At 39.1% G+C, this 24,246-nt stretch overlaps 1 protein-coding gene across 1 annotated transcript in view; it reads left to right on the plus strand.

Annotated features, from left to right (window-relative positions):
- The first annotated feature begins 17,435 nt into the window (after positions 1–17,435).
- TRHR (thyrotropin releasing hormone receptor) overlaps positions 17,436–24,246 on the plus strand; it is a 54,975-nt gene continuing 48,164 nt past the window's right edge. Inside the window, exon 1 of the mRNA XM_082434326.1 lies at positions 17,436–18,355. Within this exon, the coding sequence (XP_082290452.1) occupies positions 17,567–18,355 (789 nt within the window). The 5' untranslated portion in view covers positions 17,436–17,566. The remainder of the gene's footprint in view (positions 18,356–24,246) is intronic.

The raw sequence follows: 24,246 nt of genomic DNA on the forward strand, positions 1-24,246 counted from the left end.
TTGCATTTGGAGTTTTGCAGGAGTATGTGAATTCAGACTTGTGGATGGCTATGGAAAAAATTAGTTTTGATGAAAAGTATGTTTCTTTATTACCAGGATTTGAAAAGTTCAAGTAGGTTCTTGCTTGTCTGTTTAGGCACTCTGTGACTCATGATCACAGGTAGAATGTTCTGGTGGCTGGTCTTGGCCATGGCTGTTTCCTTCATTCTTCTTCAAAAGGATACATTTGCTTTCAGGCAGGATATCCCTGCCTATGCATCATGTATAACCCCTCTTTCTGATTGTGAGCATTGTAGAAGCAGTACCTGAAAGTAATTTATATCATGAGCTTCAATCAGACAGAAGGGAAACCTTTATTAATGCACAAGCAGAATTCTTTCAAATCCGAGATGAAAGACTGTTTTTGGAGTACATTTTTTGCAATGGATTTCAACTATTGCTTTTCCTTTTTTCCTATTATTTGCTTTCTTTCTCCTATTTCAAATTGTTAGTCTGATGTGTTGAGAAAGTTTCCTGAAAAAAATTTTAGATGCTCATTATGAGTTACAGGAAATTGCCCAAGGTCACACAGCTAGTAAGTGAAAGGGGCTGTAAAAACTTAATAAACAGAAACCTCTGTAAAATAGAGTTGGGAGACCAGAAGGGAGAGCTCCCACACCCTGTGAGGATAGCAGAGCCCAACAGAGAGAGGAAAGACTCTTCTTTTCTGGCAACAACTCGGCCAATGAAAAGCCATAGGCTCTATGCTTACTGTAGCCCTCCCAACTTCGTTTCCCCCTCTCTAAAAATGTTCTCCTTCCCTTGCTGTGTGGGGACTTGCATGTGTCCTGCCCTGAATTGTAATTCTCTGCTGATCCTGAATAAGCCCATCTTTGCTGGAAAAATATCTGGCAGTCTATTTGTTTCAGGTCTACAGGGTCAAGGTCTGAGCATAATAGAGACAAATGAACTCCCTAATGAATAATTAAAGAATAAAAAGAGTTAACATTTCTTGAATTCTTATTCTGTGCTAGGCACCATTCTAAGAAATTTTTATGAATTATGACTTTTATTCTTTACAATTCTATGAGATGCGTGTGATTATTACCCCCCTGTTTTTTACAGAGAAGAAAATTGAGCAAAGGGAGCTTAAATAACTTACTTAAAGTTACAAAGTTAGTAAATGATGGGGCCAAGATTAGAACTGACTCCAGAGCCCAAGTTTTTATGATTTGAATGAATGAATAATGTAATTAAGTTTTTTAAAAACAGAGCTAATTACAACACAACTCAGTAGAGAATCATCCACCTAAAAAATTTTTCATAGGAATCACAAACTTATGAAAATCACCAATCTCAGAAAATGTCTGACACCATTTTTAAGAAACAGTAAAAAGTGTTGTCAGTGGTCTCCATTACGAAATTCTCCAAATTGCCACCTGGATTTTCCTAAATTAGAATATTTTGGTACATCATTCCTTCTTATGGCTTGTGCCTTTAAAATAAAATTAATTAAGATTATGATTTGGCCTCTGGAGAAAACTGATTTGCAAGATTTGAAAACAATCATCAAAAAAGAAAATCATCAGAAGGATAACTTCTAGATATTTTAAAAATTCCTCCCCCTCAAAACAAATATTCCTTAGCTCTAAGCTCCCCTAAAGGACCAGGAACCAAAAATAAATGGGAACAGTAAAACGAGGAGAGAAAACAGTAAACATCATAAAGACAACTTTGTATTTTCATGGACAACTCTGGAAGGGCAGTTCTCTGCTGCCCAACAGCTGTGTGATGTTCTGCAAAAATTTGCCTCTCTGGATTTATGAGGTATAAAAAATGGCCATCATAAGATCTGAAAATGATGAGACCAGTCCTGAAATGACCATGCCAACACTTAGAAAGTGCTGTGGAAGGCAAATAAAAATGATTAAATTTGGTGTGACAGAAGCTGCCGGCATGCAAAGCACCAGCAACCGTTTCCACAGGGAAGCATTCATCATAAATAGGCCATAGACGGTGGCCGGGTAGGTGGGCAAAAGGCAGCCTATATTGCTTTGGTGACTGCAGAAGAAAGGAGGGGTGGTCGTATTCTCACTGTAAGTCACACTGGCTTTTTCCACAGATGTCAAGTCTTAACGACTGACTTTGTTCCAGTCCCACCATGACAGAACATCTCCCCTAGTGCCCTGAGGTCCTCTGTGGTTGATAATTACTCCTATTAGTAAGCTCCTACTATGTTAAGAACAATTCTAATCACTCTTATCTATCCCCTTATTTAAAACTTAAAAACTCCACGAGTAGGTATTACTACCAACTTCACTGCATACATGAAGAAACCAAGACAAGGAGAAATTAACTGCTCAAGGTAAAACAGGTAGAATGGAAGAGTGCAGAATTCAAAGACAGACAATCTGAGCCCAGATTCCACCCTGTTAACATTCTATACTAGAGGAGAGCAAACAGCAGCCTGCTGGCCAAATCAGCCCACTGCCTGTTATTTTAGTGGCCATAAGCTAAGAATAGTTTTTACATTTTTAAATGGTTGGGGAAAAAAATAAAAAGAAGTATAATATTTTGTGACGCATGAAATTCACACATGAGTCACATGAAATTCAAATTTGATTGTTCATAAACAAAAGTTTGATTGGAACACAGCCACTCATTCATTTATGTACTGCCTATGACTGCTCTCATGCTACAATGGCAGAAGTGAGCAGTTACAACAGAGGTTGGTATGGCCTGCAAAGCCAAATATATCTATTCTCTGGCCTATTACAGAAAAAGTTTTCCGGTGCCTGGTCTATGCGATACTAAGCAACGGCTGGGGAGGATTCTCCAAGTTTGCTATACCCAAGTGACAACCTGCTGTCCAAGCAAAACTTCCTTTCCACCTACCACCATCTATTGATATTTTATTCTCCAATCTTTGCTCTTGTGTGTGAACCTGACACAGTACCACATTTCTGACCTACCACCAATAGGTTAGTTTATTCTGTCTTAAAATGCATGGACAGAAATGTAAGCATGGCACACTGGATGAGGGCATTCTACAAAATGGAACTATTGTAGAAACAAAAACTGGATGAGGGCATTCTACAAAACGGAACTATTGTAGAAACAAAACCAAGTTTCCAAAATATAGTTATTGAGACTTTAAAAACATTTGAGCCAGTGTTCAAGTGGGAAGGGAAAGAAGTATTTTAAAATCTCTTATTTGAAATTAATTATATGGCTCCCATCAAATAATGGATGGTTAAACTGTTGGAAAAAAAAATGCTGGTCCCTTCAGCTGATCCAGCCACTCAACTGCCTTCACTGTGGTCCAGCAATTCTCACCTGAGAATAAGAAAATACAAGTGAGTCACTCACTGAAAACACCTGTTTGCATGAATCAGCAATCAAGGAGGAAAAGGCAGAGGTAATTGGAAAGTAAAGCTTCCGTGATCACCGAATTTCAAATATTTTAATAAATAAATTAAAATCCATTTTTAATTTAAACATTAGTTTGATAAAACTTGCAGCTGAATATTTCATGCCTGGCTTTTATCGCTCAGGAATCACTATAGCAACAGGACAGGAGCAGGATTTGGCATTTCCTTAACCACAGTCAAGTAGATAACCAATAAAAGAGGTGAACTTTCAACAAAAGAACCATAAAATATACATCATTAGACCAGTAGAGCTCTGGCTTTCTCTTGTGTTAATGTGCATTCCACAAGAACAGAAAGCAAGAAAGTAAATATTTTTATATTTACCCTGTACTCTCAAGGGGATTTATCTGCATATGTACAGTGTGTTTAAAGGTCCCCAAGAGCTTGATTCTTTGACATCACGTGGGTTGTTCTGCCCTGTTTCCTTATGCAGCTTTTAGCCTCTGCAGTCTCTGCAAGCTAGTGGCATTACGTGTATGATGCACAAGAACTTGGGCATTTTCCACACTGAGGTAAACCAACACAGGAGACCCAAATAGAGCAGCCTTGTAGGCTGCCAGCAGTTTTACAGACGTGATAAAATATCAGGGGCACAATCAGAGGGTCCCACTTCCCAGCCTAGGTCCAGAGGACAGCTTTGTCCAGCTTAGAGAGGAAACCCACTTTTTCCATTTTGGTTCCCTCAAGATGTTGGTATAGGAGAGACAATATAGTATGACTCTGGGCTACCTGAACCTTAAACATCATTTCTTTTGATTCTCAACAAGAGTCTAAAATAACCTCAAAATCAAACATTTAAAACTAGAACATGTCAGTTATTCCAACATTTTCATTTTATAAATGAGGAAACTGAGGCTCAGAGAATTGAAGTAAATTGTCCAGGCTCATTATGGGACACTCAAGGCTTTCCTTTCCATTACACATACACCTTGCCTCCCTGCTCTTCCAAGCATGAAGCCAATTATTTTTTCATATGACATTGGATCACTTCGCATTAAACTGAACCTGGTTTGCAAAAAGCTAATGTTGCTTGTTGAAACATTGTTAAAAGCATGTGTCTAGAATGAGGAGAAGGTATTCCCATGACTTGTTCTGCCCTGGAGAGGTGGCGAACACTTGCCCTAATCTAACTGAGACAAGCAAGGAAAGTTGCTGCCTGCAGCAGCTCCCACGGAAGACAATCAATCAATCAATCGAGTTTCGATCTTTGAAGTACACTGAGCCCTTAGGTAAGCAAATTCAGCTAGAATTTATTAGGGACAGGCATAATGTTGTAGAAATTTTCTTTTTCCAGCTGCATTAGTATTCAGTTACACACTCGCAATAGAGCCTAGGAGAATGCAGCTATTTTGGCAAGGTTCAGTGCATCTTCAAATATTAGGATGTTGTAGAAAAAAATAGAATGTTTATTCCCAAAGACATTCTCATTACTAGGGAACATGGTAGTGAGTAAGTTGGGACAACGCAGAGTTCTAGAAACATGCTCCACCTTCCCACCCTTTCAGTTTATTACACACATTCTTCCCTCGGCCTGAAATCCTCCCTCCTCCTTCTACTCTCAAGATTCAGGTCCAGGATTGGCTTCTCCATGAGCTTTTTTCATCCTTCAGGCCAAGTTGGTGGCCACTCTTATGTACAACCGAGCAGCTCACTGCATTTCTTCTCATTTCAATTGTTGAACTTACAAGGTCATAGTGTAACTCAGATTTTATGTTTGCTTGTCTCGCCCATTGGACTATAAACTATTTGAGAACATTGGACCCTGTTCTACTTATCTTTGCTCCCCACAATCCTTAGAATAAGAAGGTGCACAGTTAACATTTATTTTCTGAAATAACGTTTTGTGCGTGATATTAACTGAATTTTTTGTAATCTACACATCTTAGCAGTTCACCATTTTCTCTCCCTAAAAGCATGACCTTGACGACTTTGACATCTTACTCTTGCATACACTTACCTTCCTCTTTCATTCTTAAATTGATTAAATCATTTGGCTAAGATTCAGAAGTAACCTGAATATTAACACTGGCTGTGATTGCCAAGAGGTTGGAAATTCTACAGAGCTAGTGCATTTGCCCGGGGATGCTGGTATGGTGGGGGCTGCCTATCTTCTCTGCATCGGAGCGGCTTTCAAACCCATTTGACCCATACCCACGGTAAGATGTGTATTATATATTATCACCATGTACCTCATACCATCTAGAGCCAGACTTCCAGGTCTGCACCCTGGCTCTGGAATATATCAACTCTCTGTCCTTGTGAAGTTGTTTAACCCCTTGGTTTTCTTACCTGCAAAATGGAGTTGGAGATGAGCTTTATCTCCTAGGATTGTTATGAGAATTAACTGAGTTACTATACATTAAAGTTCTTAGAACTGTGTCAGGCACTATAACAGCGTCAGCCATCATATTATTGCTTTTATAAATTAAGTGAAACTAGAAGTTTATGAAATAATACCCATATTATCTGCAATCTAAAAAAAAATTAGTCCTGAAATTTTAAATTGATTTAACGACCCAATATTGCGTCTCAACTTGCAGTTTGAGGATAACAATGCTTAGCAATTTCATTCTCTTTTTAAATACTCGTTTGATAGAGCTTGGTAAACATCAGTCATTTGGGAGAATCCCTTTAGAACAGGCAGAGGGACTATAAAGCCTCAGTCAGATGGAGTCATAAGAATGGGCATCCTAGTCTCCCTGACTTACTTCAAGAATTTGTTCAGCAGGATAGAAAGCCCAGAGATAAACCCACACACATACGGTCACCTTATTTTTAATAAAGGAGGCAAGAATATACAATGGAGAAAAGACAGCCTCTTCAATAAGTGGTGCTGGGAAAACTGGACAGCTACGTGTAAAAAAATGAAATTAGAACACTCCCTAACACCATACACAAAAATAAACTCAAAGTGGATTAAAGACCTAAATGTAAGGCGAGACACTATAAAACTCTTAGAGGAAAACATAGGCAGAACACTCTATGACATAAATCACAGCAAGATCCTTTTTGACCCACCTCCTAGAGAAATGGAAATAAAAACAAAAATAAACAAATGGGACCTAATGAAACTTAAAAGCTTTTGCACAGCAAAGGAAAACATAAACTAGATGAAAAGACACCCTCAGAATGGGAGAAAATATTTGCAAATGAAGCAACTGACAAAGGATTAATCTCCAAAATTTACAAGCAGCTCATGCAGCTCAATATCAAAAAAACAAACAACCCAATCCCAAAATGGGCAGAAGACCTAAATAGACATTTCTCCAAAGAAAATATACAGATTGCCAACAAACACATGAAAGGATGCTCAACATCACTAATCATTAGAGGAATGCAAATCAAAACCACAATGAGGTATCACCTCACACAAGTCAGAATGGCCATCATCAAAATATCTACAAACAATAAATCCTGAAGATAGCATGGAGGAAAGGGAACCCTCTTGCACTGTTGGTGGGAATGTAAATTGATACAGCCACTATGGAGAACAGTATGGAGCTTCCTTATAAAGCTAAAAATAGAACTACCATACAACCCAGCAATCCCACTACTGGGCATATACCCTGAGAAAACTGTAATTCAGAAAGAGTCATGTACCACAATGTTCATTGCAGCTCTATTTACAATAACCAGGACATGGAAGCAACCTAAGTGTCCATCGACAGATGAATGGATAAAGAAGACGTGGCACATATATACAATGGAATATTACTCAGCCATAAAAAGAAATAAATTGAGTTATTTGTAGTGAGGTGGATGGACCTAGAGTCTGTCATATATATGGAATCTAAAAAAAAAAATGGTTCTGAAGAACCTAGGGGCAGAACAAGAATAAAGATGCAGACGTAGAGAATGAACTTGAGGACACGGGAAGGGGGAAGGGTAAGCTGGGACGAAGTGAGAGGGTGGCATGGACTTATATATACTACCAAATGGAAAATAGATAGCTAGTGGGAAGCAGCCACATAGCACAGGGAGATCAGCTCGTGCTTTGTGACCACCTAGAGGGGTGGGATTGGGAGGGTGGGAGGCAGACGCAAGAGGGAGGAGATATGGGGATATATGTATATGTATAGCTGAAACTATAAAGCAGAAACTAACACACCACTGTAAAGCAATTACACTCCAATAAAGATGTTAAAAATAAATAGAGTGAGATGCAAAAAATAAATAAAATAAAATATCACTGCCTCTTGAAAAAAAAAAAAAGAATTTGTTCAGCAAAAAAGGAGCTATGCTATCCACTCCTTTCATCATTAAATAGATTCGAATCCTGTCTTTGCTTTGTCATTTCTTTGTAATACAGATGAGCATCCAGCTTCTGTAGACAGCCCTGCCACTTCTTGAAACCAACAAGAATTTAGCTTGGTACAACTTCAGAGGACCATGCCTCAAAAATCAGCAGATTTGGGCTTCCCTGGTGGTGCAGTGGTTAAGAATCCCCCTGCCAATGCTGGGGTCCCGGCTTTGAGCCCTGGCCTGGGAAGATCCCACATGCTGCGGAGCAACTAAGCCCATGAGCCACAACTACTGAGCCTGCTCTCTAGAGCACGCAAGCCACAACTACTGAGCCCATGTGCCACAACTACTGAAGTCCGCGTGCCTAGAGCCTGTGCTCTGCAACAAGAGAAGCCTCTGCAGTGAGAAACCCGCGCACCGCAACAAAGAGTAGCCCCCGCTCACCTCGACTGGAGAAAGCCTGCACACAGCAACAAAGACCCAACGCAGCCAAAATAAAATAATAAATTTATTTATTTTTTTAAATCAGCAGATTTAGAAAACAGTCTTTTTCTTCTCCTCTAAATATAGTAGCCATTAACATTTACTCAGTACACTCTTGTGTGGGCATAGTTCTAATAATTTTAACTCGTATTACTTCATTTAATTCTTAAAAAAACCCACACACAACCCTATGAGGTAGCTACTATGATTATCCTTACTTTACAAATGAAGATATTAACGTACAGAAAAGTTAAATGACTCACCAAAGTCACACAGACAGTAAGTGAACCGGGATGAAAGACCAGTCAGTCTGTCAAGAACCATAGGCTTTGTGTACGCCTTTGCATTGGGCTCTGTGTTTGTCCAAGGATGGAGGAGTCAGGCACTGCGCGTGTGATAGAGTAGCGTTCACCATGGGACATCCTCAGAGAGAACGTGGCACCTACTGCTGTCCACTGAGAATTTTCTATGCATGCTAGCTTCCCTACACCCCAGCTGGTTGGTCAGGGGCTATTTGTCCCACTCTTTATTGCTTTTTTTCTCTCCTGGACCAAGGAGTCCTTCTCCTTGGTCTTGGGAATTTACTTCATACCATTTCACATAGAATTAGTCACTCCTAACACCTTACAGCTTTAAAAATATGTACATACCTCAATTATAACAGCTAACACACTGCATTATAATTGGCAGTTTGTATAAGTCACCCCTGCCAGGCTGGGAGCTCCTCTGTGCCTTTCATATTCACATTCACATCTATAGAGTCTGTCAGAGAGCCTGTCAGATAACTGGCACTCAATAAGGCAGCATTTAACAAGTGTGAATGTATGAGCAGGTGGACGGACAAATGAACCTCCACACTGAAGGTGAGAAATCACTCTGTAATGTTGTCTCTTAATTCATTCACCACACTTCTTTCTTGCCATTCTTCTTCAAAAAGTATTTCCCAGAAGACTGAAAGTTTAAGAAACATTGTAACAAAATACTTCAGAAGTGTCTCACCTTAGAGGAAATTACTATGACGATGTCACAAATGGAAAATTTGTTCCACATTAATGCCTCTTTTTATTTTTAAAAAAATCATTTTCAGTATTGAGGTGGCCTTTGATTCTCGAAGATGCTATACTTTTGATTTTGGCAGATCTTACTTATCTCCTTCAAACAAACCCCTGTTTCCTATCACCATTACTCCCAACAAGCCCCACCCACCTTCTCCAAGGGTTTGGGCCACCTGTGCTGTGCGGGGGTCAGAAAACATTTCCTCAGGGAGATGCATCCCTTCTGCACATCAGTGCTTGGATGATTTCATCAGTAACACCGAATAGTCAGCGGCCACTACAATCTAATAATTAAGTGACCAGATTTCATTCTTAACTACTTACTGTCTTCCTTTCCCTTTTTCTTTTTTTAAAATATGTACAGTTTCAGTATTCTGTGCTCTCCTTTCTGTCTTAGCATACTATGTAAGCCAACAATTCCTGACAACTAAAACAAGCCATTTTTTTCAACGTTTCCTATCACAATCGTAATTTCAAAGGCATCAGTTAAGAATTTCAATTATACAAATTCCCTCATTCATTATGAACATAATTATGGTGAATGAACAAATGCTTGCATTTTGTTAATTAATTAATAAACAAGTATGGAGGCATGAAAACATTTAATGTTATAATTCACATTTACTGGGTTTTAGAAGAATAAGAGAGATACGGCACTAGGATCTCCACAGAGATATATCTTAGCCAAACCACTAAAAAACCCCATTGGATTCAGCAAGACATATTTTATAACTTAGAAGTTTTAAAGGTGGTATGTGGTGTTTTAGCAAATTTAATAATACCAGTTTTATTTTCCATGAACACATTGTGTTTATAGAATAATAAATATACTAAACTTTTATTATGTGCCAAGTACTGGACTGAGTGCTTGATATATATTATGTCATTTACTCAGTATATCTGTTCTATGAAGTAAGTTTAAGGCAATCATTTGGGAAAATTAATTCACTCATTTATACAACAAATTCGTGTTGTACACGAACTGCCTTTTCTGTATACTCTGTGTATTCTCTCTGCTGCATGCTGGGGGACACACAAATGCATAAAGCGGAGTTCACCCTAAATGTGTACTTTCTGCTTTGAATTTTTTATATGTAGCTATTATGTAGGTTTCTATGAAAACAAAACATTATGTAAATTTGTATGAAAATGGTGCAATCATTTTGGAAAACATTTTGGTGATTTCTTAAAAATGTAAGCATATACTAAATTTATGTCCCAACAGTTTTCACGCTTGGAATTTGGTAATTCTTATCGAAGAAAAATGGCAGAATGTTTTTACAGACATTGTATTTGGATGCATATTTATAGAAGTTTCACTCATATTAACCAAAACCTGAAAACAATTGAAATATCCACCAACAGGCGATTGGATAAAATATGATATATCCATATAGCCATACGATGGAATGTTGTGCAGCAATAAAAGGGAACAAACTACTGATTCATGCAACAAAATGGATAAATATAAAAAACATTATGCTGATTTATGTGTGCATAAGAGTGTGTACTGTATAATTCCACTTATATGAAGCTCTTCAAAAGATAAATATAGTCTAGAGATAGAAAGCTGAGCAACATTTACCTGAACATAGAATTTTTCGGGGGATACAGAATTGAATGGGAAGGAACACAGGAAACATTTTAGGATGATGGAAGTTTTCTGTATCTTAATTGTGGTCATGGCTACAAAGTTATATGTATTTGCTATAACTCACAAAACTCTACATTTAAAGTGAATTTATTTTATGTAAATTGTACCTCGATAAAATTGATTTTTTAAATGATATATACATATCTGGGAAACAGTGTTATGTGTCTGCATCTGTGTGTCTGACATAATAAATAAGAGCAGAGGAGGAACTGAAGGTCAAATACAAAGTTGATAGACTTAGTAAGCAAAAAAAACATTTTATTGATAAAGTTTTACACAACCATTTATGTAAGGGTATAAATTCGGACTTGAAATTCCTAGCAGCCAGAGTCAGCCATGTTCAGCTTACAAAATGGGATTTTATAATAACTTAATTACAGTAACTTTTTAATATTATATGAATTTTTTAAAATAACTTTAGTGTTCCATAAAACATGCAATAAATCAAAATAATCAGAAGCTCAGAAGTTTTTTTCTTTTTATTTATTTATTATTATTTTTTTTTTATTGAAGTATAGTTGATTTACAAGCTCAGAAGTTTTTATTAAAATTCTTACTCTTCAATCTTTTGTGTAGGTCATGACACTTTGGGGAAACTTTTGTAACTGGTGTTAACACTTCCTGAACATGCTTCATCCAACCAGATAACAAATGCTACAGACTGCAGAGGGTAAGAAGCTATGTATATGTGTTTCTACTTTTTCACTTTAAAATATTTTTAGGTTGACTTCTACTGTACTTCATTTTTAAATCTAAGATCTTATTTTCTCCAGAAATGTGGACACTAGGGAATGGAAAAATAAGAGTATATATGGTTGAGAAATAGAAAGGAAGGGCACTTTGTGCCCAAAATATACAATATTACTGTACAACTTATTTTACCTTTCAGGTTCTGTACCTTTTCCAATAAGCACAAACACAACTTCATAATCCCATTTCATAAAGTATTTTTCTTTGTTGATCAACAGCCAACAGTTTTCTCTAGCTAATATTTAAATTTCAGCAAAAATGAATTTTGACTTCTTTTCTATAATGTTTGCCAAATGCTTTCTTTTACTCAAAGCTCTGTGATCAAGCTTACACCTGAACAGGGAAATTTTGAAGGATACTTAGTTCAGTATCTAGGTGACTTAGCATCAAATCCTGAGTTGACTTTGTTTACTACTTCCAGAACCCAAACCTTCTATCCCAGTTCCAGTGACCCAGTCTTATGTGGTTTCTGTGTCTGAATCTCAACTCGATAGGCTGTACCTCACTCTGCTCTTCTAAATCTAGAAACCTGTATAGTTACATAATTTTTCTCAGGAACCAGACTCTGTGCTAGTGTTCTGTTGCCAACATTTTCTGTTGTCACCTTTCCAAATCTGGGTGGGTTACCCGCACCTAGTTTACTTCACATCCCTGGCCCTCCCGCAGCCTGGATGCCCACATACCACCACTCCCTCACCTCCAGAGACCAACATCTGTTGGTGTAGCTCAGTGGTTCTTAATCATCACTGTACATATCAAAGGTTAGGCTTCACTTCCTGACTAATTAAATAAGAATATCTGTGAAAGGGACCTAACTATCTATATTTTTTAAAACTCCCCAGACAATTCTGAAATTCAACAAGGGATGGAAAGGGAAAATTCATAATATTGGTGTCTTTATTTAAAATGTTGATATTGTATTCATCATAGACTTTTTTGCATAAACTTTAATTTTAAAAATATTGCATTAAAATATTGATGGTATTAATTACTGAGGTTTTTGGAACCCCCTTAAATTTTGCCCTCTCCTCACCATGGTCTGGGTCCTGCAAACCACTGACCTAGCTGGATGCTCTACAGTATCTCTGACCCCAGTGCCACTTGACCACAGTGAGCATAGATATTCTCTTTTGCAGCAATCCCCTACCTGCCAAGCCAAGCTCCAGGTATGATAGTAGAGATGAAAAAGAGTGATAGATACAGAGGAGAACAAGTCAATTGCTTTTGTCCAGAGCCCCACTCTCTTTCTCAGGCCCTAGTCCAATCTGAGGACATACACCAAAACCCGAAATACTTAGGAGGGCTAAGCTGATATGTAAATTTTTAAAACTTTCTCCAGGTGATTCTGATTCCTCATTGCTCCCACCTCCCACACCAGAACCGCTGAGCTAGATCACACAGTACAAGGTTATTCGAAGTGTGGTCCATAGACAAGCGGCGTCAGCATCACCTGGAGCTTATGAGAAAGGCACATACTCAGGTCCCACCCTAGGGCTATTGAAACAGCAATTTGGGGGCGGTTTTATCAAGGTTTTAACAAGCTCTCCTGGAGATCCAGATGCACGCTAACGTTTGAGAAATGCCGATAGCATAAATAATCATCTTTCTACTAAAGGGTTCATGACAACCAGCTGATAGCCAGCTACTACCTAGACAGCTAAGATCACCTTCAGAGACCAGGGTAGGGCTTTCCTGAATTCCTCTTATGTAGAATTCTTGTAGAATTCCTCTTGTGTAAAATCATGTCAGCCACTGTGTCCCAGGGACAGAGACTTGGCCAAGCAGATGATTTCCTGGGGTAGCCAAGAAAGGGAAAGCCAGATACCAAGAGCAAGCTGGCTGTCTGGTTGGGAATGCCAAGAGTGGGAAGCAGAAGTGCTAAATCTTTCCTCAAGCTTGAGGGTCAAGTCTGAGGCCAGGCCAAAAAAAAAAAAGTCCCACCTTGAAGTCCAAGTGCATTCTTACAAAGGAGCCTGTAAGTGTGATGCTCATTCCTATTGATGCTAGCCAAGTGGCACACGACTGAGAAGGCCTGGCTAAAGGTCAGAGGAAACGGAGCAAAACTGAAAGTGGGCAATGAGAAGTCTATGCACCATCTACATGCTGTAACCATGACTTACCAACCTGTTTTCAAAACAGACGCCACTGAGCTATTTTCAAAGGATGCATTTCTCTCTAGTCAGAATTACTCAAAAGATATAAAAGTCACAGTTGGCTAGAATTTAAGATATTATTGTGAGAAAAAAATCTCACCCCAAAATGTAAAGTGTAATCTAGTTGTACACTATTTCTGTGCAGTGCTTTACACTTGGGGAGCATTTATTAGATATTATCTGATTGAGATTTACAAATAAAACACCTACCTTATTAAATCACAGTTACTTTGAAAATATAATTTTGCAAAGAGCATGAATTAGCTTGAAAACAGACAGGACCATAAGGGACAGGCAAGTCTGGGATGGTGAAAGCAGAAGGTAGTACTCTCCAGAGATGAAAGAACTAGTTAAAGGGGAGGGAAGGAGCAGCCAAGGATGGTCTGAGTCAGAGCAGAAAGGAGCGGTCCTTACTCCGAAAGCTGCCTGGTGGTCATCAGTGGTTGTTCCATCACCAGTTCATACTCCTCACGGCCAAAGCAGAATCATAAAATTACGCCCCCACCCCCCAAAATCCTTGCCATTTTACACAGCTGGGCCTTATATAGCCTATCTCCTCCAGTCAGAATATCTTCACTCATCCCACCCTTCAAAAAGAAGCTATACTTTTCTTTAAGACTGTTCTCAGATGTTACCTTGCCTCGGAAGCCCTTGCTGGTCCCTCAGTCTGTTGCCCCTACCACCCACAAATGCTTTCCCCTTCACAACCTCAGGCCTCTCAACATATCTATGCATATTTGTAACTGTTCCTAAGTCTGCTTCTCCCAATAGACCATGACCTATTTGAAGGTAAAAACAAAATGTTATATACTAGATGCCTGGTACCTAGTAAGAGCTTAACAATTAAGTGCTAAAAGAATGAATAGGGACACAAACTGAAGACTCAGAATGGTGTCCTTACATAGAAATGCTGAAGAATGTGCTAAGATTTGGAGGGAGGTGGAATTGCCAGGGCAGGTAGCATTGTAGATGTTCTCTCCCCTCATGTTTACTACCCAAGACTTAAAATAAGGTCTCTTCAGAAGGCCTGAAAGCTGACTAAAGTCCTGGGGACAATGAGAGGGGAAAATGTGCTTTATGAAGTGTGACTTTTGAAGAGGCCTTTCAGATTGGAGGTGGTGGGGTTGGGATGGGGTAGGGAGGCAATGTTTTCACCCTAGAAAGCACTTTTCATTCCAAAATGCAGAGGACTCAACCAGAAACAAGGTGTTCAGAGTAATCTCTGTCCTCTAGGGCAGGGAGAGAAGTAAAGCTGGCACCCTTTGTCCAATCTGCTAAACCAGTTGCGGGAACAAACTAGAAGGTGGGCAGAAGTCCTATTCCGGGTAAAAGAATTTGCATTTGGCTGGTACCCTCCACTGTCTCTCTCAGGAACTGCACGTGATACAAGAGTCAAGACTCGAAAGGCTACAGAGGCCAGGTGTGCAGGATTACTGAGTGAAGCTGGCCTGTGTGACAGAAAAGAGGGAGGAAAAGAGGAGAGGACACATCCTGTCCCCCCACAGACTGCTACTCACAACCGCTACTCAGCTTCTGATGATTATTTCTAGCAGGAATATGGACTCTTGGTTGCCAGATCTTTCCATGTTTATGAGAGGCAGAAATCCAGATTTACTATACAATCTCTCAATATTGAAAGGTAGACAGACGATAGTCTACCTTTGAGCCTACATTGTGCAGGCCAAACAATACATTTCTGAAACGTGAATCTGAGTCATGGGTCACTAATTTGTAACTCTGGTTGATTTAGAAGGAGAAGTAGATACTCAAGGAGCCCTCGATGGTTCAGAGGGTAGAATTCAGTCAATATGATCCAAGCTTCGCCTTCATCCCATTGTTACCTAGCCTTGAACATGACTCGGATTCCTTCATGATCCTGTCTACACCGAATCTATTCTTCCATTGACATCTTCTAGAAAAAAGAACATCTAAACTTCTTAGAGTAGAGAATCAACCTGTTCACTATATAGGGCATTAAGTTAAGGGCTGTTATTTGTTGTCAGTCTGAAATAAAAGTGGACAAACATTAACATTTGGTGTATTCAGCTGGTGCCTGGAGAAGAAAGACATATTTTCTGAGATTCCATTAAAAAAGTATAAAGATTTGCCCATGGGGTACTTCAGAGAAATAAAAATCAAGCCGAAGTACACTTTCCTAAAAAAGATTGTTTATAAAGTTTTGTTTCAGAGGTATGTTACCAGAGTGGCCCTGGTTTAGAGTTCCACCTAGAAATAAATTGACACAAAACATTGCTGGGTGGTACATGTTGGTTGGCAGTCCAGAGTTGGGTGAAGAGGGGAGAGGTGTCCAGAGCAGTTAGAGAGATCCTAGTAAGTGACGCAGAGCCAGAGTTGAAAAACAAAGTTCACAGATCATATGTAGGTTTAAATTGATGTTCTTAGCTCAAACATGTTTTTAAAAAATAATCTTTATAAGCCTCAGAAGATTGCAGCTGAAATGGTTTAAAATCCATTTCAACTCATTTTCCATTCATATAATATGAGAGGAGGGAGTCAATTTCACTGGTTCACCGGAGAAATAGTCTAAGGGTTTCCATAGTAGGGGAAGAAGTTGATTTCAGCTCAGACACATATCTCAAGCTTCAAGGGCTGTGTCTGGACTGAGAAGGATTTGCCATCCTCAAGTCCTATCAAACAGGGAGTGTAAATATATTTCAGGGCTGCCTCAGGTACTGGAGTTTCTGTAGAACTTAGACTATAAACAACTATAAGACCAGCTGCCTCTGGACCCCTTGCTGGTGATTTCAGCCTTCCAGATTAGAACTGTATCATTAGCACATTTAAAAGTAAATCCTTCGAGGGGAGAAGATTATGAATCAGTGAGGACTGACTGGCATTTGCGAGTGAGCGTGTGTGTTTGCGCGTGTGTGGGAGGGGGGCGGGGGGAGACAGAGCGAGCGAGCATGTTCTCATTAGGGGACGATCTACGATTTGACAGGCTCGCTGCTGCGGCTCCTGCTGCTGCTTCTGCTGCGGCTGTATGGGCTGTCATCAGTTGGAAAGGCTGCAAGGGTTTAGAAGAACCGCAGTTCTGAAGACAGAGCACTGCTAAGTAGTCTCCCTGTCAAACAAAGTAGACGAGGTTTTCTGCAGCATTGGAAACTCGCGCTTAATACTGCTTCATCTACCTGGAAAAGCAGGCAGCGCTACAGAGGAAAAGGTAAGAGAAGAAATTGTTCTCTGTTGGGTCTGCAGGGCAGAGGGCATGGGGAGAGGTAGGTTCAAAGGCTTGCTATTTTGTAGGAAAGGGATCTCACCCTTTGAGAGCAAAGGAGGCAGATGCTCATTTTCTGTCAAGCTTGATCATTGAGCCTCTTGGCTTTTTCCCCCTGCTATCTTTTTCTTCTCCATTGTACTTTTCCCAAGCATCTGAGAGATGTCTTTGTATTTATTTTTCAGGTAGCAGATATTGTTTCTTTTTTTTTTTTTTTCCCCATTGAGCACTCTTTCAAAACAAGGAGCATTTTCTGTGTCTCTTTTCTTGAGCATTTTTTTCCATTAAGAAAAAAACCGGTCCCTCTTATTGTAAGGTAGTCAAAACACTTATTCCATCCTACAGTAGAGTTGCAACAAAAGGAGTTTTGGGGAGTACATAGGAGCCCTATTACTGCAGAAAAATGGGAGGTGAAAGGAGAGGAGAATTACCTGTAAGTGACGGTGACTTGATCAGAATTGATGATGCTGTGAATGAACATGAACTTAACTCTTCACAGGGGGAGAGAACCACTGTGATAAAGGCAGGGCACTGGGAAGAAGATGTGCTGAGAAGTGTTTCAGAGAAAGCTCCAGCCACTAAAGATGGAAAACCAGACAGTAAGTGAACTGAACCAAACACAGCTTCAGCCTCGAGCCGTGGTGGCCCTAGAATACCAAGTGGTCACCATCTTCCTTGTGCTCATTATCTGCGGTCTGGGCATCGTGGGCAACATCATGGTAGTCCTGGTGGTCATGAGAACCAAGCACATGAGGACGCCCACAAACTGCTACCTGGTGAGTCTAGCAGTAGCTGATCTCATGGTCCTGGTGGCCGCAGGCCTCCCCAACATAACGGACAGTATCTATGGTTCCTGGGTTTATGGCTACGTTGGATGCCTCTGCATTACTTACCTCCAGTACTTGGGCATTAATGCATCCTCTTGTTCAATCACAGCATTTACCATTGAGAGGTACATAGCAATCTGTCACCCCATCAAAGCCCAGTTTCTCTGCACATTTTCCAGAGCCAAAAAGATCATCATCTTTGTCTGGGCTTTCACATCCATTTACTGTATGCTGTGGTTCTTCTTGCTGGATCTCAATATTAGCACCTATAAAGATGCTATTGTGGTGTCCTGTGGCTACAAGATCTCCAGGAATTACTACTCACCTATTTACCTAATGGACTTCGGTGTCTTTTATGTTGTTCCAATGATCCTGGCCACTGTCCTCTATGGATTCATAGCTAGGATCCTCTTCTTAAATCCCATTCCTTCAGATCCTAAAGAAAACTCTAAGACATGGAAAAATGACTCAACCCATCAGAACAAGAATTTGAATTCAAAGACCTCTAGTAGATATTTCAACAGCACAGTATCTTCAAGGAAGCAGGTAAGCAAATCTGAACCTCCAAGTCCACAGAGGAAATGTGGGAGAGAGTTCCCTGTGAGATGGGATCAACTTTGCCCTACTTAGCTGATGGTAAAACTAAAATACAATCATGCAAATGTTTCACAGTGTAAGCTTCTGCTTTACATATTAAATCCATCTCTAAAACAACTGAAGATCTAAAAATAGATGGGAAAATTTGGATAGCACATCAGCAGATACAAGTTCACGTGCTATTGGGATATAAGGAAATATAACAAAAACCCTAGAATTCCACCTTTAAAATGTTTGCGCCTCTCTGAGAAATGTTATCAAAATATTTAGACCATTTCTGGCTTCTATAGGGAGCAACTGGATATTTTTAAGAATTCTGTTGTCTGACAAATATTTGACAAGATAGTTTGAGAAAAGATGAATCAAAAGAATAATGAAACTGAGAGGGGTTACTGGACTTATTTTTTTTTTTTAGTCTTAGTGGAGAAAGATTCTATTACTTTCTCCTCCACCTCCCTACAAAGTGTCCCAGCATGTAGAAGTTCAAAATGCACTTTGCTCAGGAAATGTTCTAATAAAAGGCTAACACCAAGCTCAATTTGTTACAAACAATTATTGAATTTTTTTTAAATGTCTGTTTTTCCTGCTAAGCAAAACTAAAAATCCTTTTATGTTTCAGATCACCTGAATGCTCAGGTGGTTACAGTTGAATAATGGTTTTATATGAGTTAAACAAATGGTTTAACTTTGTTTCAGTAGATATGGTTTATAAGACAATACAGGAATAAAATACTTTTATATCCTATGCACATTTACCTATAGTTACACAATTGTTCTAAGTTATCTATGAACTTGGCATTCAGGTCCTTTTCCTTCTTTGTTAAACAGAAAAAAAAATAGATGGTAAACATCCTCAGAGCTGAAAAGAAAAACTTGAAATCAACAATACTGGCTCTATGAAATGGGTTGAATTTTCTTTCTTTTTTTTTAAATCCTGCAGGAATATAGTTCTTCCTATGTGCATAGATAGAAACTGAGTGTACTTTTTAAAGTAAGCACGTGAATCATCCACACTATCACTTCCTAAACTCTGGATCAGCTGAAATATGAAGAATTGTATAATTGGACATTGGGCACATAGTGAAATAAGTTACTAATAAATGTAGGTGTTTTAGACATGCATGAAATGAATAATGAACTGTCACTAGAAAGAAATATATACAACATTTTAAATGATACCATGATACTTGATTTATATAACATTTATTATTAAAGATGCCCAGGTGATAAAAAGACTTGAGCAACTGGGGAAGAGTTGAGCAACTATTGCCAGCTCTTAGATTTCTGTTGCTTTGGGTCTAGCAGTACTACCTAATACAAGGCATATTTACTGGGCCTTGTATTGGGCATTTATCACCCAAAACTTGATTAAGGGAAACTTAGAGAGATCTGTTGGCCATCTGCCAAGACAAACATTAAGAGAGTAAAGAATACAATAAGAGAGTAAAGAATACGTACATCTCAGTTAGAGACTAAACATGGGGTAATGTCTGTAGCAAAGAAGGTCAGGGAGTAGATTCATTCATTAGACTCTAATTTAGATCCTTGTTTCAAATTCTAAAAAATTGTTTGTCTGGTCTAATACCTTCCCTTTCAATTATAGTCATTAGCATCTATCAGCATTAATAATGTGCTTTAAATTGCTAATTGTGTTACATGTTCACACTCTTATTTCAAAGATGTTACAAATAGGCTGCCCTTACAGAGGCTGAGTGGTAAGAGAAAAAACCAAAGATTTGACTCCAAATACCCTGGGCTTTAAAATGCCAGGGCTCTAATCAAGCTTGGATGTATGGCCTTGGGTAAGCAGAACTCTCTGAGCCTCAGTTTCCTCATCTTTAAGGATAAGGATAAATAACAACCAGGGTTGGTGTGAGGGTTTAATGAAATACCTTATGAAAGACACCTAACATAGAGTGTTGGTTCATCTGAATGTTTAATTAGCCTCATTCTGAGTTTTTTTAATATGTTGGCAACTGTAAGGGAAATATTTATTCTTTAAAATATGCATTCACCATTTAAACAAATATCATTTGTTGAGCAGGTGTGTATATGATATAGCAACTTCTCCAAGGAACTTTTTTTTTTTTTTTAATTTATTTTTTTTTGGGTGTGTTGGGTCTTCGTTTCTGTGTGAGGACTTTCTCTAGTTGCGGCGAGCGGGGGCCACTCTTCATCGCGGTGCGCGGGCCTCTCACTATCGCGGCCTCTCTGGTTGCGGAGCACAGGCTCCAGACGCGCAGTCTCAGTAGTTGTGGCTCATGGGCCTAGTTGCTCCGCGGCATGTGGGATCTTCCCAGACCAGGGCTCGAACCCGTGTCCCCTGCATTGGCAGGCAGACTCTCAACCACTGCGCCACCCGGGAAGCCCCTCCAAGGAACTTTAATAATTAGGGCATTTGGAATTGTATTCAGAGCATTTGGGGTTGTCACAATAACATCCCTGTCACTTAGCATCAGGAGCCTGGGATGCCAAATGACCTGAAATGTGCTAGACAGCCCTGCACAATGAAGTGCCCTGTTACAAATGTCAATAATACCCTCCTTGAGAAACAAGGGATGCCATATAAATCAATAGAAGTGTATTGAAGTAATATGTCGTGTAATTCAGTCTTGATTATAGATAGGAGGAGAGTTCAGAGAAAAGAAAGGAAATTATGGGGCTAGAGGGATCAGAGAAGCCTTCATGGAAGAGGTGGCATTTGAGAAGGCTCTGGAAGGATGAGGATAATTTGGAAAGTAAAAGTCAAGAGGGACAGCAATTTACACAGAAAGGACATGGCTGGGATGAGAATGGTATGGATGTGGAGACGGGGTCAGGAGGGGGACTTTTATAGTGTGTAGTGATTTGGTTGACTAAAATGAAGTCTTTGGGGAACAGCAAAAAGTAAGATTGGATTGATGTGTGTGTGTGAGAGAGAGAAAGAGAGAGAGAAGGAGAATGAGGGGAAGGGCTGCGGAGGGTCCCAACCATCAGGCAGAGCAAGGGCCTTGAACTTAGTGCAGGGACAGTGAAGAAAGCGAGTGGTGAGCAGGCGGCAGCAATGAGGAAAGTGACGTTTGGGGACAATAAATCCCGCAGCTGTGGACCAGGCAGGGTTGGAGGCTGAGAGACTTGTGGCAGAGGGACCACTTTGGAAGTTGTTGGTAGTAATTCAGGCATGAAGTAGCACGACTCTCTCTCAGGAGAATGTAAAGTAAGGTGTGAACCAGAGAGAGCTTTCAAAGAAAGAGAGGGTGAGATGTGAACATATCAGATACGAAGGATGAAGAGGGAACAATTCAATGTGGCTTCAGCGTTCCGAGTCTGGAAGAACGGTAGTGCTCCCAGTGAATGGAATGAGAGCCATGAAGGGGAGTCAGTTTTGTCCAAAATCAGTGACCCTTTGATCTGGCTCTTCCTCTTCTGAAACGGTTCTTTTCTTAAATCTTCCAAAGGTTCTAACTCCGCCTCCTATAACCCAAGGACTTTTATTCTAATATTTTCTCTGCATGTTTTTTCTTTCAGGAAATTTTAATTTATATTTTAATAAATATTCTGTCTGGACCATGTCTTTCTAACCAAGTAATGAAAGTCAAATGTGCATAGCCTAAAAGAACTACGTTTTAAGAAGAAATAAGAGAGTATTTATATGTAAGGGACAAGTGTGGGGGTTTTGTTCGTTCATTTGTTTGCTTTTAACTTATATCCCCTATGCAGAAAATTCAGACCAGAATCTTTTTTCTTCCTATTATTCGGATTCAATTATGTTTTAGGAAACCAACTAAATATTTGGTAAATTCAATGAAACAAATTATTCAGAATAATGGCTTGGAATTGTGTAGACAAAAGAATTATCTGATTGACTAAATCTTTTGCTTTACAATTGGCTGTAATGATAATGGAGACATGGTTTAAATGATCACATTTTTCCCATTTCAGCTCTATCTACACACTACCAAAAGATCTCTCTCCGTTCAGTCAGTTCAGGTGTTCAGCATTGTGTAGATAAAATATCTTTATCATTGACTGCGTATTTCAAAGGAATTGATTGGATCTTTCAGTATTTTGGAGACGCAGAAATATCTTGGTAAAGGACTACACTATGGATAAACACATTCAATTCAAATATTTTATTTCCACAGGATACAGGGGTATGCAGAATATTTTATAGATCAGGCTACCAGTTTCATTTTCAGTTGAGTCACACTAACGTACTTTTTTGTTTGTTTGTTACAGTATAACTGGTGGGAAACTGCAACATAGTCCAAGTAGAAACTCCAAAAGTTTATGGCAAAATTTTCATTATGGATTTTGTTTGGCTGAAAAAGCCTTTGAAATGCCAAACAGTCTTTGTTTACATAAATTTCTTAAAAGCCTTCTACCTTCCTAGAGGAATGTTGGTAGCCCAAGAGACAAAAGCAGCTTTCCTTTTAAAGCAATATATGCCTTTTATTTGTTGCTGTTATTGCTGCTGACAGAAAAGCAGTCGTGTATTATGGAAAACACAGAAAACTAGGAATAAGAAAAAAGGCATCCTTTACCCCATCTCTCAAAAACCACAATTTATTAGCATTTAGTCATATTTTTTTTCATGTTTTCACTTGATCTTTTTTATATCATTATAGTCAATATACAGATATATAATTTTATATGCTGTTTTTACACAAAATGTGAAATTAATATCCTCAAGAATAGCACAGAGTAAAAGAAAATGGATAAGATTGTGAGTCAGTTTTTCTCAGCCGCAGTTTTCTCATTAATAAAATGATACTAACAATTCCACATGGAGTTACTCAAATCAGATGAGATGCATCAGACTAAATTCGTGGGGTTTTTTGGGGTTTTTTTTTGTCTCTCCTCCCTCCTGTACCATCAGCTACCCTTCCATCAGTCTTTTACTTCTCAGTGACTTCCATTCCCCTAGGCAGCCTCCTGACTCTGACTCTGACTCTTGAGTAATCCGAGTAGGTTGTGCTCATGGAAAATGAAGAATTCAGTTAAAGAAAGGGCTTAAATGTGTCTTTTCTCTTCTCCCCCTGCCTCCCTCCAACTCCTGCCTCAAGTGTTACCTACTTTTTAAAGAAGAAATTTTGAACAAGGGAAGACACTTAAGAAACAAAGGAAAGCAGGCATAATGGTGGCAGTAGGGCTGACATTTGGAAACATAAAGTCCCTTAAGTCGTGTGGGTAGCTTAATCAACAATTAACCTTAAAAGGCATATTGGGACTTCCCTGGCAGTCCAGTGGTTAAGAATCTGTGCTTCCACTGAGGGGGCACGGGTTCGATCGCTGGTCGGGAAACTAAGATCCCACATGCCGCGGGTGCAGCAAAAAACAACAAAAAAGGGTGTATTCATGATACTAAACTCTCCAGCATTAGGCCTAAATCAAAGGTTCCTCAAGTTTACTGGGACTGTTTTTGTACTGTTTTCACAGATCCACCTTTCATTTTTAATTGTTTTATTTGTTCCAGTTTTCTGGGTTCAACTACATCCTTAATAGTATAAAGATCTCTTAGATGGGAAAAAAGTGCAATTTTTGTAACTTAGCACACAGTTATCTAAGTGTGCAATCTTATTTTATTATTAAAGAAAAGTTTTCCATTTTCCAATTCACATCCTATATAAGGAAAAACTACATATGCCATAAATTGCCTCAGTGAAAGTGCCCTGCAGTTACATGTTTTGTGTCCTTTGGTTAGATGAACGCACATTGTGTATTCCCAATTTTATGCTTGCAGCTTTGAGACATAATTTCACCAGTAAAGAAATATAAATTTTCCTGTATGCCTACAAAAAGGAAAAACCTGCACTCGTACAGAATTCTTGATTTTACCACATACCAAAAAACACCTTAAA

This window comes from Balaenoptera physalus (genome assembly GCF_965194825.1).
Source record: "Balaenoptera physalus genome assembly, chromosome: 17".
NCBI classification, from domain to species: Eukaryota; Metazoa; Chordata; class Mammalia; order Artiodactyla; family Balaenopteridae; genus Balaenoptera; species Balaenoptera physalus.